Raw genomic sequence first — 25,000 nt, 5'->3', positions numbered from 1 at the left:
TGGAGTGTCCACACAATTCACAAAAACAAAATCCTGTGTGTGTGTACTGTATGCGTGTGTGTTTGGGTTGTCACAATACTGGAATTTGGGATTAATCGATAAAGATTTTAAAAATGTCCATTTCCCGCTAACATTTGAGGACTCAACAGAATTGACTGGGATTGGCTGTGAAGGTCATCAGTTCACCGAACTCACTGCTGTTGGACACTGGGGCATTTCAAAATCACGTCGATCAGCTAGTTTGTTTTTAAGCTGACATACAAGCGTTTCGCTGATGAATCATGGCTTTTAAAACGCTCAAGTTTCCTTATATCTGTGGTTATACTCAGTAAACAGCGGTGAGTTCGGTAAACTGATGACATTCACGGCCAATCACAGCCATTTCTGTTGAGCATGCAACCACAATGGTAAATCAGCGCTGTTTAAGAACTTGCTCTTTACGAATTTACGAATTAAATTTCTGTATTTACAAACCATGTTTTGAATTTATGAATTAAATTTCTGTATTTACGAATCGTGTTTTGAATTTACGAATTGGATTTGTGTATTTTTGAATCGTGTTTTAAATTTAAGAATTATATTTGTGTATTTTAGAATCGTGTTTTGAATTTTTTGAATTAGATTTGTGTATTTTAGAATCATGTTTTAAATTTACTAATTGGATTTGTGTATTTTAGAATGGTGTTTTGAATTTACGAATTGGATTTGTGTATTAACAAATCGTGTTTTAAATTTACAAATAAAATTTCTGTATTTACGAATCGTGTTTTAAATTTACGAACAATTTCTGTATTTACGAATTGTGTTTTGAATTTAGGAATTGGATTTGTGTATTTTTGAATCTTGTTTTGAATTTAGGAATTGGATTTGTGTATTTACGAATCGTGTTTTGAATTTGCAAATTAAATTTCTGTATTTACAAATCATGTTTTAAATTTACGAATGGGATTTGTGCAAATACAAATCATGTTTTCAATATTCAAATTGTATTTTGTAAATGAGACTGTGCTTTGGATGTATGAATTACATTTTGTAAATCTAATATTTTTGAGACTGATCTGGCTCCATAATAACTTGCTGTGTGCGTTTAAAATGAAATGCTGAAAAACTTGCAAACTGTGTGTGTGTGTGTGTGTGTGTGTGTGTGTGTGTGTGTGTGTGTGTGTGTGTGTGTGTGTGTGTGTGTGTGTGTGTGTGTTTGTATTTGAAATGAATTACTGAAAAACGTTTGTGTGTTAAAACAAAATGCTTAAAATCTTGCTGTGTGTTTGTGCACATGCAGAATCGTTTTACTATGTGTTTATTACATATGAAGATTTTTATAACAGATCTATTAGGTATTGTTTAGTATTAGCAATTTTGCATTTATACAATGTTAATACATTTAGAAATATTATATTATTCATTCATTCATTCATTTTCTTGTCAGCTTAGTCCTTTTATTTATCAGGGGTCACCACAGCGGAATGAGCCACCAACTTATCCAGCAAGTTTTACGCAGCGGATGCCCTTCGAGCCGCAACCCAACTCTGAGAAACATCCATATCCACACACACACACACACACACACTCATACACTAAGGACAATTTAGCCTACCCAATTCACCTGTACCGCATGTCTTTGGACTGATGGGGGAAACCGGAGCACCTGGAGGAAACTCATAAGAATGCAGGGAGAACATGCAAACTCCATACAGAAACGCCAACTGAGCTGATGTTTAAACCAGCAACCCAAAGACCTTCTTGCTGAGGCGACAGCACTACCTACTGCGCCACTGCATCTCCTATATTATATTATATTATATTATATTATATTATATTATATTATATTATATTATATTATATTATATTATATTATATTATATTATATTATATTATATATAAATGAGTCAAATATGCTATATAAATATATAGATATGGATATTGATATGTAAAAATAATTATTATATAATATATTATAACATTAACATCAAATGAATTATTATATAATTTAAAGAAATAGATAGATTTTTCTCAGAATTTTCTGTTCTTTTATGGATTTACAGGGTTTTTTAATTCAATGTTTTTTTACATCACAATTATGTCTGCATTCAACATAAATAGAAACTGTAAATAAATAGTAAAAACACCCTGAATCACGAAAGTAGGAGAGTTTCTCCTGAAATATGCATTCACACAGCTGATAATGAACATGATTTGTTTTGCTTTGTATTTTACAGACTCATTCACTTACTAACAATGTATTTATTTAGTCATTTACGTCGTTTCTCGATTCCTCTCTGATTGTAATTTCACTCTGTGACTCATTTTGAAAGGTTGTTCTGAGAATGTGACTAAAAGCAAAAGTAAAAATTAGGAAGTGGAGTTATTGTGATGAACGGCAGGCCTGTTTGTTGTGGCGTAGTAAATCGCACTCGTACACAGTCACATGCGCAATTAATGCGGTGACACCAGAGAAACATCTGTGACCTTGAAGCTCTTCAATACGAGGATGAAATTTGTGAGCAGTTTTGAAAAGAGCAGGAGTTTTAATGGATCAAGTGAAATGAGAAACGCTATGTTGGCTCGCATGCTTTTCCACATGGAGTTGTTTGGACTCGGAGTCACAGGAAATGCACTTCAGCGTTGTCAGAAAACAGATAAACAACATTCAACTCAGGCCAGCCAAACGTTTGCATTGTGTAGAGCGAGGGTAAATATTCCTGTCTCTGACAAACACACACTAAGGCCAAATATGGGCATAGAAATTGAGGGATTTTTGTTTTCATCGCCGTCACGATTTGACAAACTCAGCAGACTAATGTGCACTTCTAGAGCTGTTACTTGAAACTTAAAACAGGTAAACCGTAAAGCAATTCTTGGGTCACACTTTATTTTGATGGTCTGTTTGTTGAATTCATGTAACATGCCAACTAATTCTCATTAGATTATAAGTAGGCTGTTAGATTAGGGTTTGAGTTGATGTAAGTTGACATGTACTTGCAAAGTTTCTTATAGTCAGTTAAATGTCTGTTGAAGGAGCAGTATCAGCAGATATTAAGCAGACGGTCTACTAATACTCAAATGAACGTCAAGATAAAGTGTTACCAAGTCTTGTTACCTCTTAAGTAGAGGTGTGAACCTATACTGGTCTCACGGTTCGGTTACGATTATCATGCCTTCGATTCGGTTTAATTCGATATCTCAGTGCATCACGGTGCATTGACGATGCTTTCCATATACAGTGTTATATTTTAGGGGGGAGGCTATAACAAGCTGTCTGTAAAAAAATATAAAATAAAAAAATATGCACACGCACACACACACTTAAGCCCTTGCAACAGGGAGCGCTCACGCTGAGCGAAGCAGAAAAACAAAAAAAAAAGAAAAAAAGCAGCACTTTTCCGACGGTCCCTTACTGAGAGCTCCTCAGCGCGAGCTCTCCCGGCTAAACACATATTGCAAGGGCCTAAACGGAGCAGTGCTCATAATGTCGAGCGAAAAAAAAAAGAAAGACAGCTGTTAAACATAACCAGCTTTGTCTTTTTGTAGGAAACACATTAGATCTTTTTAGGGTAAGAGTTTTTGAGTTATTGCCGTCTGTAACAATGTGTCAGGAATATCGAAAACAAAACCAACTGAACCGCGCTTCTTTCTGGCGCCCCCCTGGATATGCAGCGCTCTTAGCATTTGCCTATGGTGCCTATGCCACGGGCCGGCTCTGAGTTGGCTGAGTGTTGTAAATACTCGCGCTCACCTCCCTCGCGACAGAGCGCATAGGAGATAAATGACGTCAGTACATAATAACCGGTTATGGTTATTACTGAACCGATATCTTATTGTCCGTGTCTGCATCGCGGTGCACCGAAGAAACAATTCATTTTGACACCCCTACTCTTAAGGCCCAAGCTGTTTTTTTTATTTTCATTTTTTATTTTTCTTTGCTATTTGGGCTTATTGGAACCTAATTAGAGTAAAACCTAAGTGTCATCTTTTTATATGTTGTACTTTTAGAGAAAAATGATGTCTATATATGTGGACTCGTGTTCTGAATTTACAAAAACACAAAGTCACCTTTGTGTAATAGAATGAAAAACTCTATTTCTGCCTTAAACAGCAGTTTTTTCCTCACTGTTTTTAATGCATTTAAAACACCTACACACATTTTTAGTGTTTTGACTAAGTAAAAACAAAACTTTTTGTACATTTTGGTCAGTTAAAATAGTGTTTGGGACATTTCACATGCTGCGAAACAGTTGCAGTATGACACTGTATGTCTGTAACAAAATCTAAAACATAAAATACAAGTATGGATTAAAATAAATGTCCTAAATATTTTGTGCGTAAATAAAATTCACGCATTTGTAATTATAAAATCGTAAAGGAAAACGGAGCGGACTCGTAATTTTACGAGGGTACAATTCCAAAATCGGCGATTAGAACAGATACAGTTACGACATTTTCTTTGTCTGTTTATATATGAATGATAAATTTACAATGGTTGTACTTTACAAATTCGAAATACAGTTTCACCACGGACACGACAACCTGATTACGAGTACAAATCAAAAAGCGTCACTCCACTGTCAAAATTATGTCACCGCTGTCACAGGCATTAATAAACAAGCGAGAGCCATCGATCACATCGCGCTTGCTGGACACTGGAGCTCCCACACACCGTCTCAGGTTCAATTTTTGTTATTCCGTTTTTGATAAATGAGCTGTAATAAAGGTTGAGACTTAATGAGGTCCATTTTTGTGTTTCTTGGACATTTTACAGAATCAAAATTAAGAACTAAGACACAGCTAACCTCACACCTGCTCTCTAAAATGAAATCTGATAAGTGTCTTTCACATATATTTGGGTTATGAGCATGTTTTAAGTAAAACATTCTCATATCTTTTGCGAGTTATTTGAGTTGTATAACAGCGTCCGCATAGAGAGACACTGAAGCTCTGCTGAAGATTTTGTGTTTACATGCGATTTTGACAGATAAATATGGATTTGCGAAATTGTTAACGGTGCTAAACAATATTTTCCATTGTGTACATCCTTGTTTACATCCTTGCTACAACATAACGTTAATGCTAGAAACTGTGCATGTAATAGATCAATTTTAGCATAAAATTACTCACAGGTTGTGGCTCACAATCCACAGCTTCTTCTATTAAGGTTGGAGTTGCTCCTTAAAATAAAAAAAAAAAAAATATATATATATATATATATATATATATATATATATATATATATATATATATATATATATATATATATATATATATATTGTCATTTATCAGGCAAATAAATCTTACCTACGGGCCATTAGTTACAATTTATTTTTTTTTAGGTGTTCTTTTGACTATTTAGGAATATTAATTGAGTTAGCTGCTTGTTAGTCTGTGTAATTAATTGTGAATACTTTACTGAGTACATGGAACATGTACCGGTGGTCTCTTTTTTTTAAATGAACAATTGCTACCATAAAGTCAAATTACACTAGATAAAGTCAAAGTGGTGTTAGTGAGACCAGCAGGGGGCGCCCAATCTGCGGTCTGTGTGGGTACTAATGCCCCAGTATAGTGACGGGGACTCTATATTGTTTAGTGAGCGCCGTCTTTTAGATGAGATGTTAAACCGACGTCCTGACTCTCTGTGGTCGTTAAAAATCCCAGGATGTCATTCGAATTAAGAGAGTTAGTTGCTTGTTAGTAAAGTATGCACAATTAATTACACAGACTGAGTACATGGAACATGTACCGGTGGTCTCTTTTTTTTTAAATAAACAATTGCTACCATAAAGTCAAATTACACTAGATAAAGTCAAAGTGGTGTTAGTGAGACCAGCAGGGGGCGCCCAATCTGCGGTCTGTGTGGGTCCTAATGCCCCAGTATAGTGACAGGGACTCAATATTGTTTAGCGAGCGCCGTTTTTTAGATGAGATGTTAAACCGACGTCCTGACTCTCTGTGGTTGTTAAAAATCCCAGGATGTCCATCGAAAAAGAAGTTTAACCCCGGCATCCTGGCCAAATCTGCCCACTTACCTCAACCATCCCCATAATTGCCTTCAATACTCTGTCTCCTCTCCACCAATCAGCTGGTGTGTGGTGTGTGGTCTGGTGCAATATGGCTGCCATTGCGTCATCCAGGTAGGTGCTGAACTCAGGTGGTGGTTGAGGACATTTCCCCAAAAATGAGTAAAGCGTGTTGAGTGTCTAGAGGAGCGCAATATAAATGAAAGGAAGTATTATTATTATTAGCGTTATTATTATTATTATTAAACCACTCTGTCACCAGTCTTGCTGTGTGTATTAGTGCATTATCATCATAATACATGCCACCGCCTTCAGGATACAATTTTTTACCATTGGGTTCATGGACCTCCAGAATGGTTCGGTAGTCCTTGGTAGTGACCATCTAGTGCTAGTATTGGGCCTAGGGAATGCCATGATATTGCAGCCTAAACCATCACTGATCCATCCCCATGCTTTACTCTGAGCAGGGGCGGACTGGCCATCTGGCAGACCGGGCACTTTCCCGCTGGGCAGATGTACTTTTTGGGCCGGGCTGATCATCGTCTTATGATCTGATCGGCCCATAAAAGGCTTAGCAGCCTATCGTTTTTCTCTGCCTTATTAATTGACGCTCCTGTGATCTGTGACTATCTGAAAGTAAAATGCTTTTTTCCCGGACAGACAGACCGGGCCGGCCCATGTGACACTCTGCAGCCAATTGGTTCTTTTCTTTATTGACATTGGGCTGGCCCAATCACAAACTCCTATTTTGGGGTCTGTGTGAGCGTGCGTCGTCTGTGTGTATTTGTCAAAATAGTTGAGAGTCAGAGAGAAGAAACGGTAGGGAGGCGCAGAGAAATCGCGGGAAATACACCAGCGTTTCATTTAGCGGTTCTGAAAAGTTCTCCCTTCTTTCTAATACACGGCTAAAACGCAAATCATGTGACCACACACTCTCTGCCAAGAGCTTCAGCCAGTAGTTCAGCGGGTGAGCATAAACCCCAGGTAAGAGTAGGGTTGTAACGGTATGAATTTTTCACGGTATGATAATCGTCTAAAACAATACCACGGTTTGACGGTTTCGCGGTATACGGTATGTTACAAATGTTACAAAATAATAGAACAGTGAAGCAAATTTGACTTTTTCCAAATAATATATTTTCAGTTACTATAAACAACACCACTTACAATGAACAAATAAAAATAAGAAAATAATAAATAATGTGTCAAAGTCCAAATAAAGTCCAAATAAACATGGTGCAAATCCTCAGTTAAAAATTGATATAAATATTTACTATACTATAGTTACATAACGAAACTAGATTCAATATGGAACATCCTTAGGTTTTATGTGCCAGCATGGATATGGTTGTCTGTGGATATGGATTTGGATATGGTTGTCTGCAATGCAGACAAACAGCTGCATCTTCATTTGCGTCTTTTGAAAACAGCAAGAGCAGCAGTTCGTCTTTGCTGTGTCACTGTTTTGTCATGTTTCTGTGCTGCTGTGCATGCAAAAGTACTTAGTATGAGAATTATTTCATGCAAAACTTTTTTTTTTTTTGCGTTTTATTTAGCCGCGCATAAATGTATGCCTTTCTCTCATTCCGTGTTGTTCAAAAAGCTTGGTCCACAAACAAAAGTGAAACCTATGCTTATTGGTTGTGATATAGCGAGTTTGAACCAATCTGGGCATGGAGGAGGGACAATGCATCAATGTACCATGTCTGATTTGTCCGGAGACACAGTGACGAGCGTTTCTTTGTCAAATCAGCGTTGTCAAATGTTGATGAGGTAACCGCACTGATTCCGGAGCCTCTGAAAGTCCGCGAATGTTATGTGATACAGCACTGGAAAGCTGAGATTCTCTTCTTTATGCCAATCTTTGAATTGTATGAATCGGATCAGCGGATCAAAAGTTATTAAACATTTAAGAGCAATACTTATTTTTAGCCGCGGGCGGCTGTCTCGGTCTTTAGGGTTAAAACCGTTGATATGCAATTGTTCATGGTATGATAATCGTGCACGTTCAAATCGTGGTAAACCGTCATACCGGTATATTGTTACAACCCTAGGTAAGAGTATAGTACAGGTCAGTTCATCTGGTGGATCTCATCTCACTATAGTTGTTAAACATGATATTGAATTCATCTAGTCTATCTAACAACTCATAACTTTTGAATCACTTGTTCTCAGGTAACTGTTTTGGCTGAGTGAAAAGATAAGTTAATATATTAAATTATGTAACCAGATATACTGATTCTGCACATTGACTGATTGCTTACCTTTATCGTTTAAATTTAATGTACATTATACTGTTATAATGGCCATTATTGATTATTAAAACTGATATTCTGTAAAAGAGATGGGGTAAAGTTCATTCTTTTCAATGGAAATGAAAGGAGACAGTTATGTTTAAGCCCTGTTTTGTTATAAATATGCAGAATGAAGATGACGCTTATATACATATGTAGCTACACAAGGCTGTTTGGTGTCTGTTAATCATAATATCAAAATTTAACAAATTTCCTTATATTATGTTTTCATTGTTAATATTTACCCATGCATTAGCAGGCAGTTTTTGTTATGTTCATTATTGAATATAGGCTGAGTGAATATTGTATTGAATAAGCTAATTTGGCTCTAGTGTTTGAGTGCTTGTGAATGTGTGTGTATGGGTGATTTCCAATATTGGGTTGTGGCTGGAAAGGCATCTGCTGCATAAAACATGCTGGAAAAGTTGGCAGTTCATTCCGCTGCGGCAACCCCTGATAAATAAGGGACTAAGCCGAAGGAAAATAAATAAATGAATAGTGTATTTTTTTAGAACTCAACAAATATCTTTATGGACAGTATACAGAAATTAAATTGAGATTAAAGTTTGTATTTATTTATTTCATATATATGGCTTTTGTGTTTTTATAAAAAAAGGAGTTGATAAAAATATTTTACGTGCATAGATAGATCGCATTTTGATTGAATGTAGTGGGCCGCTCTGGCCCAAAATGCCTGGCCCGATTTTTTTGCCCCAGTCCAGCCCTGACTCTGAACATGCAAAAGTTGTATGCTTTTTTTGGGGCTTCTCCACACCATAACTCTCTCAGATGTGGAAAAGTGAAGGTGGACTCATCAGAGAACAATACATGTTTCACATTTCCCACAGCTCAAGACTTTTAGCTGCTGGCTCCATTCAAACGGACCTTTCGCATCGGCATGGGTGATCACAGATTTGGCTATAGCAGCCCGGCCATGTACGTTGACCCTGTGGAGCTCCCAACGAACAGACTTGGTAGAAACAGTGAGAGACATCACCCGAACGTTCCTTTCAGACAGATGTCCACAGTTAATCCTGTTGTATGTGGTTCGTCCTTCTTGGTGGTTTGTCAACATTACTCTGGATCCTGTAGCTCTTGATACATCACAGAGACTTGAACGCTGATATCTCACTTATATTGTTGTGTGCACTGCAATATTTTAAGCAAAACTGTGCTATTACTCTGCTAATCAAACCTTCACGCTCTTCTCTAGTGGAATGTGCAATGAAGATTGGTCTGATTCAGCCATAAAACCTCCATCACTAAATTGGCCAGGGTTTCAGTTTCATCGTCCAGCCCCTGTACATGCTCTGTCTACATTGCTTTCTGTCGAATACAATGAAAAGAGATTGTGGAACACACCAAACCCACTACCAGAACTGACCGTTGGCCCTACATGGTTAATTGGCTTGGTGTGTACCGGCCTTGAGACTTCTGGATGTTTAAATACTGGAGTTTTTTGTAGGTCTATTATTGAGTCGCATGCATTTGTCTCAGTGGTGAGAAAAAGAGAAGAGAAACAAATCATCAGCTTTACTGCTGGTGTCGTGGGGTGTGTAATCCTTCGATCACTTCTTCTCCTGGAATTGAAGCAGAAGTGCATGTTTCTACAGTATGTGGGATGTGAATGAGGGTTTTCTCCTCTCTGTGTGAGAGTAGAAACTGCCATTCAAAGAGGAAAGATGTTAATATTAAATTAAGCACTGCTGCTTTGGCACGAGCCTGTGCGTGTGAAGCTATTTTAAGCCATGATTCAGCCTGATTCACTCCTAATGTCAGATATCGTGCGAGACACAAACAGCTTCTTCATGGCGGGATCTTTGATGTGTCTGAAATGACGGGATGCACGCTGGAAATTCCTGCAGCTCTCAGAGAGACCGGATCCATTCGCCACTTCCCAGAATCCTCTCTCCTCTTTCCCCAAGGAGATGTGCTGTGTGTGTTTTGCGTCTACGTGTGTATGTGTATGTGTGTGTGTGTGTGTGTGGGCGTAGGTTGAAGGTTTCAGATCACGGGTCATAGCTCTATTCTCTCTTAATTTCCAGATGAACATTCTTTGGCTAATCCCAGTAGAACAAGAAAATGATCCCTCTGTCGTTTCTCTCTCTCTGTTTTAAACCACACTGGACGACATCTTTGAGTGTGTCCTGCACTAGTAATGCATGTGTTTAGCTTTATGAGGTATATATTTTGGTGTATTGGGTAAACATGATTATTAAACAACATATCATTTCCTCTTATATATACACTTTAAGGGCGACTGTTATGCAAAATCACCATTATGAAGGGTTTAAACACAGTTGTGTTGTAACAGTGTATGAATATAACCAGCTTCTAATGGTAATAAATTATTATTTTTATTGTTTATAACCACACTTGATAAAACAGTCTGCAGAAACACTTTGATTGACATTCTCCCCTTGTACGTGTCATCAGATGAGGAAAGCCCCGCCCATTAGTGACAATCTCTCCCTCATTAGCATAGGACATTAGTCTTGTTTTTGAATCTGCCACTATGCTGACACAGGCATTTGTAGCTCCGCCCTCTTTTGAAAAGAACACAATCTCATTTTTCGTTTGTTTGTTTGTTTGTTTGTTTGTTTGTTTGTTTGTTTTCCAGAGTTCATTCATTCATTTTCTTTTCGGCTTAGTCGCTTTATTAATCCAGGGTCGCCACAGCGGAATGAACCGCCAATTCATCCAGCACCTTTTTAAGCAGCGGATACCCTTCCAGCCGCAAAACATCTCTGGGAAACATCCACACACACTCATTCACACTCACTACAGACATTTTAACCTACCCAATTCACCTGTACCGCATGTCTTTGGACTGTGGGGGAAACCGGAGCACCCGGAAGAAACCCACACAAAGGCGGGGAGAACATGCAAACTCCACACAGAAACGCCAACTGAGCCGAGGCTCGAACCAGCGACCTTCTAACTGTGAGGCGACAGCACTACCTACTGTGCCACTGTCACCCTTTTTCCAGTGTTTCCAGTGTAATATAAAACTATAAAGACAATATTCATGCACAATATTTACAGAGTTACTGATATTTTTTTTTATGTGTATATGTAATGTTTTTCACATCTTTTGTGAAAGAATAAGAATATTTGATATATTTCTTATATTCTGTTGCATTCTTTTGTGTTTTAGGACTACAGAATGCCAAAGATTTCCGTACACTGTTCAGACATCAAAGAGATTCGACGCTGTAATCGCCTAGAGATGCCTGATAACATGAACACATTCGTCTTAAAGGTAAATCAAGACTTCAGACAGACATAAACTGCTTAATGGCAATGACAAAAATAGAAACAGTTGAGGTCAGAATTATTAGCGTCCCTTTTAAAAATATTTCCCAAATGATGTTTAACAGAGCAAGGAAATGTTCGGTGTATGTCTGAGAATATTCTTTCTTCTGGAGAAAGTCTTATTTGTTTTATTTCAGCTAGAATAAAAGCAGTTTTTAATTTTTTAAGACTATTGTCAGGTCAAAATTATTAGCCTCGTTAAGCTATATTTATTTTTGATAGTCTACAGACCAAACCATCGTTATACAATAACTTGCTTAATTACCCTAACCTGCCTAATTAACCTAGTTAAGCCTTTAAATATCACTTTAAGCCTTTAAGCTGTAGAGAAGTGTCTTGAAGATTAGCTATTCAAATATTATTTACTGTCATCATGGCAAAGATAAAATATTTTTTAATTATATATATATATATATATATATATATATATATATATATATATATATATATATATATATATATATATATATATATATATATATATAATATTATAATACTATATTATAATGTTATTAGAGATGAATTATTAAAACTGTTATGTTTAGAAATGTGTTGAAAAATCTGCTGTCTGTTAAACAAAAATTAAGGAAAAAAATAAACGGGGGGTGAATAATTCTGACTTCAACTGTATATATTTCAGACGGATTCTTTTGGGTGTTACTTTGTTGCGTTGTGTTGTGTTGTGTTGTGTTGTGTTGCGTTGCGTTGTGTTGTGTTGTGTTGCGTTGCGTTGCGTTGTGCTGTGCTGTGCTGTGTTGTGTTGTGTTGTGTTGTGTTGTGTTGCGTAGTGATGTGATGTGATGTGATGTGAATGAATGTGTTGTGTTGTGTTGTGTTGTGTTGTGTTGCGTTGTGTTGTGTTGTGTTGTGATGTGATGTGATGTGAATGAATGTGTTGTGTTGTGTTGTGTTGTGTTGTGTTGCGTTGTGTTGTGTTGCGTAGTGATGTGATGTGATGTGAATGAATGTGTTGTGTTGTGTTGTGTTGTGATGTGTTGTGATGTGATGTGATGTTAATGAATGTGTTGTGTTGTGTTGTGTTGTGTTGTGTTGTGTTGTGTTGTGTTGTGTTGTGTTGTGTTGTGTTGTGTTGTGTGTTGTGTTGCGTTGTGTTGTGATGTGATGTGATGTGAATGAATGTGTTGTGTTGTGTTGTGTTGTGATGTGTTGTGATGTGATGTGATGTTAATGAATGTGTTGTGTTGTGTTGTGTTGTGTTGTGTTGTGTTGTGTGTTGTGTTGCGTTGTGTTGTGATGTGAATGAATGTGTTGTGATGTGATGTGATAATAATTTTTTGTGTGTTTAAAGCTGGAAAAAAAGGTTTTCATTAACAGGGTCTTCAAAATCTTTTTACATAACATGAAAACCTTTGTCCACTCACTTATATTGACACTGTTGATCTTGAATTTATTATTTTTTTATTTATTTATTTATTTATTTATTTATTTATTTCAAATTTACTGTTATTTAATAACTATATTGTTTTTATGGTCATCAGTTCTAGATTGTGAAAAACAGACAGTGTATTACTTATGTTTGTATGTGTATATAATATATGCCTAAAATGTAAATAAATAAACTTGGCAAAAAATCTTGTAGAACTTTGAATGATAGTTTGTCTGTACGTAAAATGTTTATATATATATATATATATATATATATATATATATATATATATATATATATATATATATATATATATATATATATATATGCACACACGGACACACACATATGTATACACACCGGCCACTTTATTAGGTACACCTTATTAATATCGAGTTGGACCCACTTTTGCCTTCAGAACCGTCTTAATCCTTCATAAGACTCAACAAGGTGGTGGAAATATTCCTCAGAGATTTTGCTTCATATTGACATGATAGCATCACACAGTTGCTGCAGATTTGTCGGCTTCACATCCATAATGCAAAACTCCCGTTCCACCACATCCCAAAGGTGCTCTATTGGATTGAGCTCTGGTGACTGTGGAGGCCATTTGAGTATAGCGAACTCATTGTCACGTTCAAGAAACCAGTCTGAGATGATTCACGCTTTATGACATAGCGCGTTATCCTGCTGGATTAGCCATAAGAAGATGGGTACACTGTGGTCATAAAGGGATGAACATGGTCAGCAACAATACTCAGGTAGGCTGTGGTGTTGACACCATGCTCAATTGGTACTAATGGGTACAAAGTGTGCCAAGAATATATCTCCCACACCATTACACCACCACCACCAGCCTGAACCGTTGATACAAGGAAGGGTGGATCCATGCTTTCATGTTGCTGATGCCAAATTCTGACCCGACCATCCGAATGTTGCAGCAGAAATGGAGACTCATCAGACCAGGCAACGTTTCTTCAATCTTCTATGGTTCAATTTTGGTGAACCTGTGTGAATTGTATCCTCAGTTTCCTGTTCTTTGCTGACAGGAATGGCACCCAGTGTGGTGTTCTGCTGCTGTAGTCCATCCGCCTCAAGGTTGGGCGTGTTGTGTGTTCAGAGATGACCTCTGTTGTATCGAGTGTTTATTTGAGTTACTGTTGCCTTTCTATCAGCTGGTACCAGTCTGGCCATTCTTCCCTGACCTCTGACATCAACAAGGCATTTGCGCCCACAGAACTGCCGCTCACTGGATATTTTCTCTTTTTCAGACCATTCTCTGTAAACCCTAGAGATAGTTGTGCGTGAAAATCCCAGTAGATCAGCAGTTTCGGAAATACTCAGACCAGCACGTCTGGCAGCAACAACCATGCCATGTTTAAAGTCACTTAAATCCCCTTTCTTCCCCATTCTGATGCTCAGTTTAAACTGCAGCAGATCCTCTTGACCATGTCTACATGCCTAAATGCATTGGCTGATTAGAAATTTGCGTTAACAAGCAGATAAACAGGTATACCTAATAAAGTGGCCGGTGAGTGTATACTAAAATATGTTATCACTTTATTACTTGCTGTAAAATAGGAAATGACATATTGATGTGCAAGGCTGTTTGAGAAATTTCACATCTCTTTTGATTGACCAAGAGACCTTCCATTGACTGATGCAGGAAATCTCGAATTTATCCACATTCACCCAGTTGTTCAGTTGAACTTGGTCAGCTGCTATATATTGTTACAGCCATCCAGCAAGACACACAGCAGCTGCTCTTAAAGCTTGTTGATAGCTCAATCTTTTCTTGTATCGTGATGTTTGATGAGTGTGTTATGTTGGTTGTTTCCCAGGTTGCTGGCCTCACGGGTGGTTTTATATTTGAGGCCGATAATGAGCAGCAGGTCAGCTCCTGGACCACTGAGCTCAGAGAATGTATGAGCAGCAGGTAAGAGACACACACTTTCCTCAATACACCACTGAACACACACCTCACAGAGTTCCTGACATCCTCTCACTGAGAAAGCACTCACTACCTCTTATATATAATTATACACACACACTCTCATGCACTCACGTATACCTTCACACGCACTCATGTACTCACACACTCACTCATTCACGCAAACACTCATGCCCTCAAATACACTAACATACACAACACAGACTAGCATGCAGTACACACTTTACACACTCATACACTCACACACACACACATGCACTCACATATTTCAACTCACACACGCACTCTCTCAGACACTCACATGCACATGAACATACACACACTCTAAGACACTCATGGACATGCAGTCCCAGACATGCACACTTTACACACTCACTTGCGCACACACACACACACTTATAACATGTACAGACACATACTCACGCACACACTCACAGACTGCAGTATGCACACACACTAATACACTTGCACACATTCTTACTCAGATACTCTCACGCACATAAACCTACACACACACACACACAAACACTCTAAAACATTTACAAGGACACACACTTTCAGATATTTGCACACACACTATCAAACACTCTCTCTCACATACCACACACTTGTATATCAGGGGTTTCCACATTGGAATGAAACGCCAACTATTCCAGCATATGTTTTCCACAGCGAATGCCCTTCCAGCTGCAACCCAGTATTGGGAAACACCCGTGCACACTTATTCACACACATACAATACGGCCAATTTAGTTTATCCAATTCACCTATAGCACAGGACTGTGGGGAAAAGCGGAGCACCCGGAGTAAACCCACACCAACACAGGGAGAACATGCAAACTCCACACCGAAGATATATATATATATATATATATATATATATATATATATATATATATATATATATATATATATATATATATATATGTGTGTGTGTGTGTGTGTGTATGTATATATATATATATATATATATATATGTATATGTATATATAGATACACACACATACAAGTCTTATAAGGTAAAAAAAAAAATATATATATATATATATATATATATATATATATATATATATATATATATATATATATATATATATACATGAGAAATATAATTGAAGGACTCTTTTAGTCCATGGGCATTACTAGGCCTATTTAAGGTGGGCTTTAGCTATATATTACTACTTAGCCCCCCTAAAACTTTTGCGATTATCATAAAATAAATAAATAAATAAATATATATATATATATATATATATATATATATATATATATATATATATATATATATATATATATATATATATATATATATATGTGTGTGTATATATATATATGTGTGTGTGTATATATATATATATATATATATGTATATATATATATATATATATATATATATATATATATGTATATATATATATATATATATATATATATATATATATATATATATATATGTATATATGTGTGTGTGTATATATATATATATATATATATATATATATATATATATATATATATGTATATATATATACAGTTATTTATTTATTTATTTTATTTTATGAGCTAATTGCAAAAGTTTTAGGGGGGCTGAGTAGAAATATAGCTAAAGCCCCCCTTAAATAGGCCCAGTAATGCCCATAAACTGAAGAGTCCTTCAGTTATATTTCTCATAATACAGACCGTCTTAGTTTTCACGTTTGCGACAAAAGTGAGTGATTTTGTGGTGATAATTCCCAGAAATTTGCGAACAGTTTTGCGATTATTTGACAACATCGTCACCGTCAATGGAAATGCACTGGAAACTTACTTTTTGTTTATTTGTGACAATTTCAAGTGACGTGACAGGTGCAGGTTACAATTGGTAATGACGTCACTTGTATAGGAAGTGTGGGTGCCTGAGTGTGCATGCCTGAAGATGCAAGTGCAAGTCTGCAGCCAGACCCTTCTCATTTATTTTGCGTTTAAATTAAGAATTTTGCAGGATCCCAAAAAATTACACCTATATTTTGCTTTGTATTCAGCCATCAAAAAATCGCAAAAACCTAGGGGCTCTGACAATACTTCAATCTAAAGGACCCTTCGAAATTACCTGATTTGAGCACTTTGGTTTAAAATGACACTTTCAATATGGTTGCCAGGTTTTTTTTTTCACTATAAAGTGTTATTCTGAGGGCGATTATATCCTGTTAGGAAAGCACTGAGTGTATGATTGTGCATGTGCATGTGAGATTGGTCTGCAGCCAGATATATAAGCAGGCAAATTATGAAAGAGAGAAACTGCCTAATAAGAGCGTTTGTTGTCTGTAAAAGCTGCTGAAGTGAAGAATGATAATTCAGTGCAGGAGAATAAAACTCATTTTTGAGAAAACAATCTTTAATAAATGTGTTCAATCAAATTTAAATCTGCAGACACAAATTGATAAAGTGTGACTTTATAAGTGGGCTTTGTTTGATTTCTTTACATTGCATTGAAAGAATAGACCTAAGGAGCAAAATCATTGTTTGCTCCCCTCATACTGTCAGTGTGTTGTGCATATGTGATGTCTGACTCGAAAGGTGTGTGTGTGTTTGTGTGTGTATTTGCGCGTTTCATTTCCTTTTATTGGTGTGAGGGTACTGAGAACTCAAGGCTGTGTGAATGTATCACTGTTTTAGGAAGAGAGAGAGAGAGAGAGAGAAAGAGAGAGGTCTTCCTGTTATTCTGATTACTAAGAATCTCAAGAACTCAACTCAGCACATCGCATGGCCTCCTTTCTCTCCATGCCCCCTTCTCTCGCTCTCTTTCAAATTCAAATCAGCTTTATTGGCATGACTTGCACAGTATTGCCAAAGCATTTATACAATACACAAAAAGAGAACCAGAGGAGATTTTTTAGAGGTTATTTACAAACTAAAATATAAATTAAATTTATAATAACACAAACTATAGATAAAATGAATTTAAGACGCTAAAATTTTTTATTTTTTTTAAAACGTTTTATTTTTACATATAAACATATAAATCACATATAAATATATATATACACACACACAACTAGGCATGCACTCAAAAAAATTACATGCACTCAAAAAAAATGATATGTTGGAGTTAATTAACTTTTTTTTGTCCACTGGTTCCACGTAACCGAGTTAAGTTTTCTTTAAGAAAGAACATTTATTTTAGTGAGCATAAGTTAGTTACATAAAGATAATGTAATGTTGTTTTGTTCAATGAACATAACATTCATAATTTAGCTTTAGTCAATGTAGTTATTTAGGTTGAATTATTCTAACATTTATATTGTTATGTTTAACCAAATAAAAAAACAGTTTCCGTTTCATTGAGTTTATTCAATAGTATTTTAACAATATTTTAAAAAGCACATTTTTAAAAGTTTTTACAATAAAATGGTTATCAAAGTCTTTATCTGTATCTTCACTGATTACAATAAGTTAAAATATTAATACTATTAAAATAATAGTAATACAAGTATGAAGTAAATTAAAAACTAAATCATTTACAAAAAAAAGACACTTTTTTAAAATGACTTTCTAAGTTGATCTCTCTCTTTTGTATGTTGCAGTGCTGTATTTTTACTATAGTAGTATTGTGATCTCCTGATTTCAACAGAAAAATACTGGGAGATATCTGTAGACTGAAATAGAATTTCAGCCTTATAATCTTCAAATTTAAAGAAAAATTAGCTGTTTTGTCATCACTTTAGAAATTACGCTAGAAAATCTTTCAAATACCAGCTCTGAAGTGACTTTAGTGAATGAGCAACGGTTTCTACTGTTCGGATGTCAGCTGCAGATGTGAATGAATGGTGGAAGAAAGTAGTTCCTCTTACAAGAGACTTTCCGTTTGATTTTCTATTTAATATACATATATATATATATATATATATATATGTGTGTGTGTGTGTGTGTGTGTGTGTGTGTGTGTGTGTGTGTGTGTGTGTGTGAATATATATATGTATGTATGTATGCATGTATGTATGTATGTATGTGTGTGTGTGTGTGTTTATATATATATATATATATATATATATATATATATATATATATATATATATATATATATATATATATATATATATGTGTGTGTATGTGTGTGTGTATGTATGTATGTATATGTATATACAAACAAGGCAGAATATTAGCCCCCCTTTGAATTATTCTTTTTTTTATATATATATATATTTTTTATTTTTATATATATTTTTTATATTTCCCAAATAATATTTAACAAAGCAAGGAAATTTTCACAGTATGTCTGATAATATTTTTTCTTCTGAAAAAAGTCTTATTTGTTTTATTTCGGCTAGAATAAAAGCAGTTTTTAATTTTTTAAGAACCATTTTAAGGTCAAAATTGTTAGCCCCTCATATTTTTTTCAATAGTCTACAGAACAAACCATCATTATACAATAACTTGCCTAATCACCCTAACCTGCCTAGTTAACCTAATTAACCTAGTTAAGCCTTTAAATGTCACTTTAAGCTGTATAGAATTGTAATAATTAATAAATGATAAAAAAAAAACAGTAATACTAAAATAAATGTAGGGAATTCTCCGAAAATATTTTTAGTTTTAAAAATAAAATAGACTTAAATAAATTGACAAAGAGTTCATTTAGATTTTAGTTTTCTCTGTCTCTCTTGTACATCTTCACAAGATATTTAGACAATAAAGCATAAAGACGATAATAAAGGTACTTTAAAACAATGGTCCATTAGTCAATGTATTTACTAACATTAAATAGGTATGAATAACCTTGTGCAGCATTTATTAATCATAGTTCAACATTTATTAATGCGTTATTAAAATTCAAAGTTATGCTTGTTAACATTAGTAAATGCACTGTGAGTTGACATGACTGTTATTTACTTTAGTATCGTTAACTAAATTTAACAAAGATGTAATAAATGTATCACTAATGGTTTGTTCGTGTTAGTAAATACATGAACTATTGGACCATTATTAATGACGTTAAAGTAAAACTTAACACAATATTGACTTAAATAAATACATGAAGATAAATATGAATGCAATGTGTTGAATGCAGAGTGATGGTTAAGAGATGAGCGGATCTGAATTAGACAGAAAAAAAAAAACGATGTCTTGCTGAAACTTAAAGGGATACAATGAAGCAAGACTGGAGGATGTTGTTTGGGGAAGTTGCGGGAGAAAAAGCAGCACAAAAGCTCATGTGTCAGGAAATGTATTCTTGTAATTCTTGGACAAACCAAAACACCATTGTATACGATGATTTTACAGCAAGACCAGCTTATACAGTACACACACGCACACACACAGGGTGGAGTGAAATACAATGTAAAAAACAAAAACAAAATCTAAAACTGTGAAAATGTTACAGACAAAATTTGTAACCAGTAGGTTTCCTTAATATATACACTCACCGGCCACTTTAGGTACATCTGTCCAGCTGCTGATTTGTGCAAATTTCTAATCAGCCCATCACCAGCCAAGCATTTAGGCGCATCAGAATGGGGAAAAAAGAAGATTTAAGTGACTTTGAATGTGGCACGGTTGTTGGTGCCAGAGAGGCTAGTTTGAGTATTTCAGAATCTGTGGATCTACTGGGATTTTCATGCACAACCATCTCTAGGGTTTACGGAGAATGGTCTGAAAAAGAGAAAATATCCAGTGAGCGGCAGTTCTGTGGGCGCAAATGCCTTGTTGAGGTCAGAGGAGAATGGCCAGACTGGTTCCAGCTGATAGAAAGGTAACAGTAACTCAAATAACCACTAGATACAACAGAGGTCTGCAGAAGAGCATCTCTGAACACACAACACGTCCAACCATGAGACGGATGGGCTACAGCAGCAGAAGACCACACCGGGTGCCACACCTGTCAGCTAAGAACAGGAAACTGAGGATACAATTCACACAGGCTCACCAAAATTGAACCATAGAAGATTGGAGAAACGTTGCCTGATCTGATGAGTCTCGATTTCTGCTGCAACATTCGGATGGTCGGGTCAGAATTTGGCATCAGCAACATGAAAGCATGGATCCATCCTGCCTTGTATCAGTAGTTCAGGCTGGTGGTGGTGGTGTAATGGTGTGAGGAATATTTTCTTGGCACACTTTTGGCACATTAGTACCAATTGAGCATGGGGTCAACGCCACAACCTACCTGAGTATTGTTGCTGACCATGACCATCCCTTTATGACCACAGTGTACTCATCTTCTGATGGCTACTTCCAGCAGGATAGCGCGCCATGTCATAAAGCGTGAATCATCTCAGACTGATTTCTGGAATATGACAATGAGTTCACTCCATTCAAATGGCCTCCACAGTCACCAGATTTAAATCCAATAGAGCACTTTTGGGATGTGGTGGAACGGCTGGTTGGCATTATCAATGTGTAGCCGACAAATCTGCAGCAAAAGTGTGATGCTATCATGTCAATATGGACAAAATCTCTGAGGAATATTTCCAGCACCTTGTTGAATCTATGCCACGAAGGATTAAGGCAGTTCTGAAGGCAAAAGGGGGTCCAAACCAGTACTAGTAGCGTGTACCTAATAAAGTGGCCAGTGAATGTATGTATATGCTTTGAGCTGCGAAAACAATCTTTGATGGAATTGTGCTAATTTTGAATCACAGCAAATGAAAAAATGTTTGTTATTTTTAATAGCTTTATATACTAATATTTTTAAATACGGTAAAAAATGTATTAAAGTTATTTAGATGCTATAAATGACAATATGTTTACTTTTAAGAACAGAAAAAAACGAATTTTTAACCTAATCTAAAGTAAATCCACATACTTTGTGCTTGTGTGTGTGCGTGCTTGTATAGGTATGTGTGTTACATAGTTTTTCTGCTGTTTTTATAATCATTAGTATTGTTATTGCACATACTGTACATATTAGAGTACTTATTTCTTACATTTATTATAAAAGTATATCGGACGTATCTCCGCATTGGTGCGCTCCATATAACGCGTGCACGTGTGTATGTGTGTCATGACATATATATGCATAGACATGTGAAGCTCAGCATATGTGATGTTATTGAGCTTCTGTGAGCTGTTGGTTATGCAGATTCAGTTTGCAGATGTTTATGAGGCTGTAATTCTGTGATTCCAGGTCAGATAATGTGGATGGAGAACCATTTCCTGTTAGCGACTCGCTCAGCGCCGCTCGCAGAGGGAGCTCAGATCCTGGAGGCCAGAGTGAGTCATGCACACACACACACACACACACACACACACACTGTGCAAGGTCAAAATGAGCTGAGGCTATGAAAATAAATCTGCATTGTTTATCTTTTCGGATTTTAACTTTTTTTTTGGCTTTATATAAATCTGCATTTTGATATCTCTTTCCAAAATAAGGGTCCGCTTGAGATAAAGGAAGCTTATTTTGATTTCAAGATTTATGTATTAAAAAATGATAGAAATAATTATATGAATGTGCACCGCTAAATCATTTGTTGTGAACAATTCACTCTGTTGTAAAGATGTATTTTTATATTATTTAAATATTTTTTATTTATTTATTTGGGTTTTTATTTATATACATATATATTTATTTATTTTTTATTATAGTTTTTGCAGACATAGACAAAGTAGACAGACAGATAAACCTACAATGTAACAATAATCTGTGGTAAATGTAAAATAAAGCATGAAACAAGGAAAAATCGTGACCTATAAGACACACTCAGCTGCCACTTTATTAGGTACACCTGCTCTACTGTTTGTTAACACAAATGCCTTATCAGCCAATCACATGGCAGCAACTCAATGCATTTAGGAATGTAGACATGATCAAGATGAACTGCTGCAGTTCAAACCGAGCATCAGAATGGAGAAGAAAGCTGATTTAAGTGACTTTGATCATGGGATGGTTGTTGCTGCCAGACAGGCTGGTCTGAGTATTTCAGAAACTGCTGATCTACTGGGATTTTCACACACACTCTAGTGTTTACAGAGAATGGTCTTAAAAAGAGAAAATATCCAGTGAGCGGCAGTTCTGTGTGTGCAAACGCCTTGTTGATGTCAGAGGAGAATGGCCAGACTGGTTCCAGCTGATAGAAAGACAACAGTAACTCAAATAACTACTCGTTACAACTAAGGTATGCAGAAGAGCATCTCTGAACACACAACACGTCCAACCTTGAGGCGGATATGCTACAGCAGCAAAAGACCACACCAGGTGCCACACCTGTCAGCTAAGAACAGGAAACTGAGGCTACAATTTACACAGGCTCACCAAAACTGGACAATAGAAGATTGGAGAAATGTTGCCTGGTCTGATGAGTCTCCATTTCTGCTGTGACATTCGGATGGTCGGGTCAGAATTTGGCGTCAACAACATGAAAGCATGGATCCATCATGCCTTGTATCAACCGTTCAGGCTGGTGGTGCTGGTGTAATGGTGTGGGGGATATCTTCCTGGCACACTTTGGGCACATTAGTACCAATTGAGCATTGTGTCAAGACCACAGCCTTCCTGAGTATTGTTGCTGACCATGACCATCCCTTTCTGACCACAGTGTACCCATCTTCTGATGGCTACTTCCAGAAGGATAACATGCCATGAATCATCTCAGACTGGTTTCTTGAACATTAAAATGAGTTCTCTATACTCAAATGGCCTCCACAGTCACCAGATCTCAATCCAATAGAGCACATTTGGGATGTGGTGGAACGGGAGATTCACATCATGGATGTGAAGCCGACAAATCTGCAGCAACTGTGTGATGCTATCATGTCAATATGAAGCAAAATCTCTGAGGAATATTTCCAGCACCTTGTTGAATCTATGCCATGAAGGATTGAGACAGTTCTGAAGGCAAAATTGGGTCCAACCCGGTACTAGTAAGGTGTACCTAATAAAGTGGCCAGTGAGTGTACGTGACCTATGAAAAGACACCACAATGAATGTAAAGAGAGAATTGTAAAGATATATTTTGAGGTTTGGGTTCAGCTGTATTTGTACTTGTATGTACATTTGCTGATTAGATTTTGAGGGTCACACGTTTTCATTGCTGTGTGTGTGTGTGTATGTACTGTATGTGTGTGTGTGTGTACATGCTGAAAGATAAGCTGAAATTATTTCAGGAGGCAATCGACAGCTTGCTGTAAGCTGGAAATCAGATAAGAGGCATTTTCAGAACTTGTAAACATACTGTGTGTGTGTGTGTGTGTGTGTGTGTGTGTGTGTCTTTTGGTATATATGTGTGTGTGTGCAAATGCATGTGTGTTTGTGTGCATGTGTCTGTTGGTGCATGGGCGTAAATGTGATTTAACAGTTGGGGGGACAATAAATATAAAATTTCTTTGGAGCATTTTTTTTTTTTTGAAGAGGACACAAATAACACAGCCGAATTGTACTAATAAAGATATGTCCCCGCAGTTAAAAATGGTTTCATCATTATTATTATAGCATGGAGACTACGTCATTATGATTATTGTCAAAGTTTTTCTCAGGTTCAACGACAAAGCACATTTTTCTTCAAAACTATTTATTGCATTGTTTGCTGTGTTGTTTACAGTCAACTGACTGACTCCTGAAGCAGAATAAAGGGGTGAGACAACCCTCGGATGGGAGGGGGCATGTCTTCCCAGGTCCCTCTGGGATTTACGCCCATGTGTGGGTGTGACTATGTGTGCCTGCTTTAGTGCGCGTTTTTGTTGGTATATATGTGTGTGCATGCGTACATAAGTTGATATGTCTGTTTGCATGTGTGTGAGAGAGTGCAAGTCTGTGTTGGTGTGTGTGTGTGTGTGTGTGTGTCTGTCTGTCTTTTTGTTTGTGTGTGTACACTTAAGTCTGTGTGTCTATGTTTGTATGTGTGTGTGTGTGTGTGTGTGTGTGTTTGTGTGTGTGTGCGTGCGTGCGTGCGTGCGTGCGTGCGTGTGCATGCGTGTGCGTGCGTGTGAGTGCATGTGTGTGCGTGTTGGTGTATGTGTGAGTCTGTATCCATGCGTGTGTGTGACTGTGTGTGTCTTTTTGTTTGTGTGCGTGTATGTGCATGATTGAATGTGTCAAAGTGTGTGTGCTTGTTCATGCATGTGC

The 25,000-nt window shown here is 36.5% G+C and overlaps 1 protein-coding gene across 2 annotated transcripts in view; it reads left to right on the top strand.

The window, feature by feature from the left end:
* The window catches only part of sh2b3 (SH2B adaptor protein 3), a 138,567-nt gene that overhangs the window by 101,258 nt on the left and 12,309 nt on the right, over positions 1-25,000 (top strand). For both annotated transcript variants that reach the window (XM_073951971.1, XM_017356229.4), the window contains 3 exons: positions 11,466-11,570; positions 14,852-14,946; positions 22,064-22,149. In XM_073951971.1, the coding sequence (XP_073808072.1) occupies positions 11,466-11,570; positions 14,852-14,946; positions 22,064-22,149 (286 nt within the window). The remainder of the gene's footprint in view (positions 1-11,465; positions 11,571-14,851; positions 14,947-22,063; positions 22,150-25,000) is intronic.

The sequence above is a fragment of the Danio rerio genome, chromosome 5 (assembly GCF_049306965.1).
Source record: "Danio rerio strain Tuebingen ecotype United States chromosome 5, GRCz12tu, whole genome shotgun sequence".
NCBI classification, from domain to species: domain Eukaryota; kingdom Metazoa; phylum Chordata; class Actinopteri; order Cypriniformes; family Danionidae; genus Danio; species Danio rerio.
The sequence above is the reverse complement of the archived record's forward strand: the minus strand, read 5'-3'. Positions and strand labels throughout refer to the sequence as shown.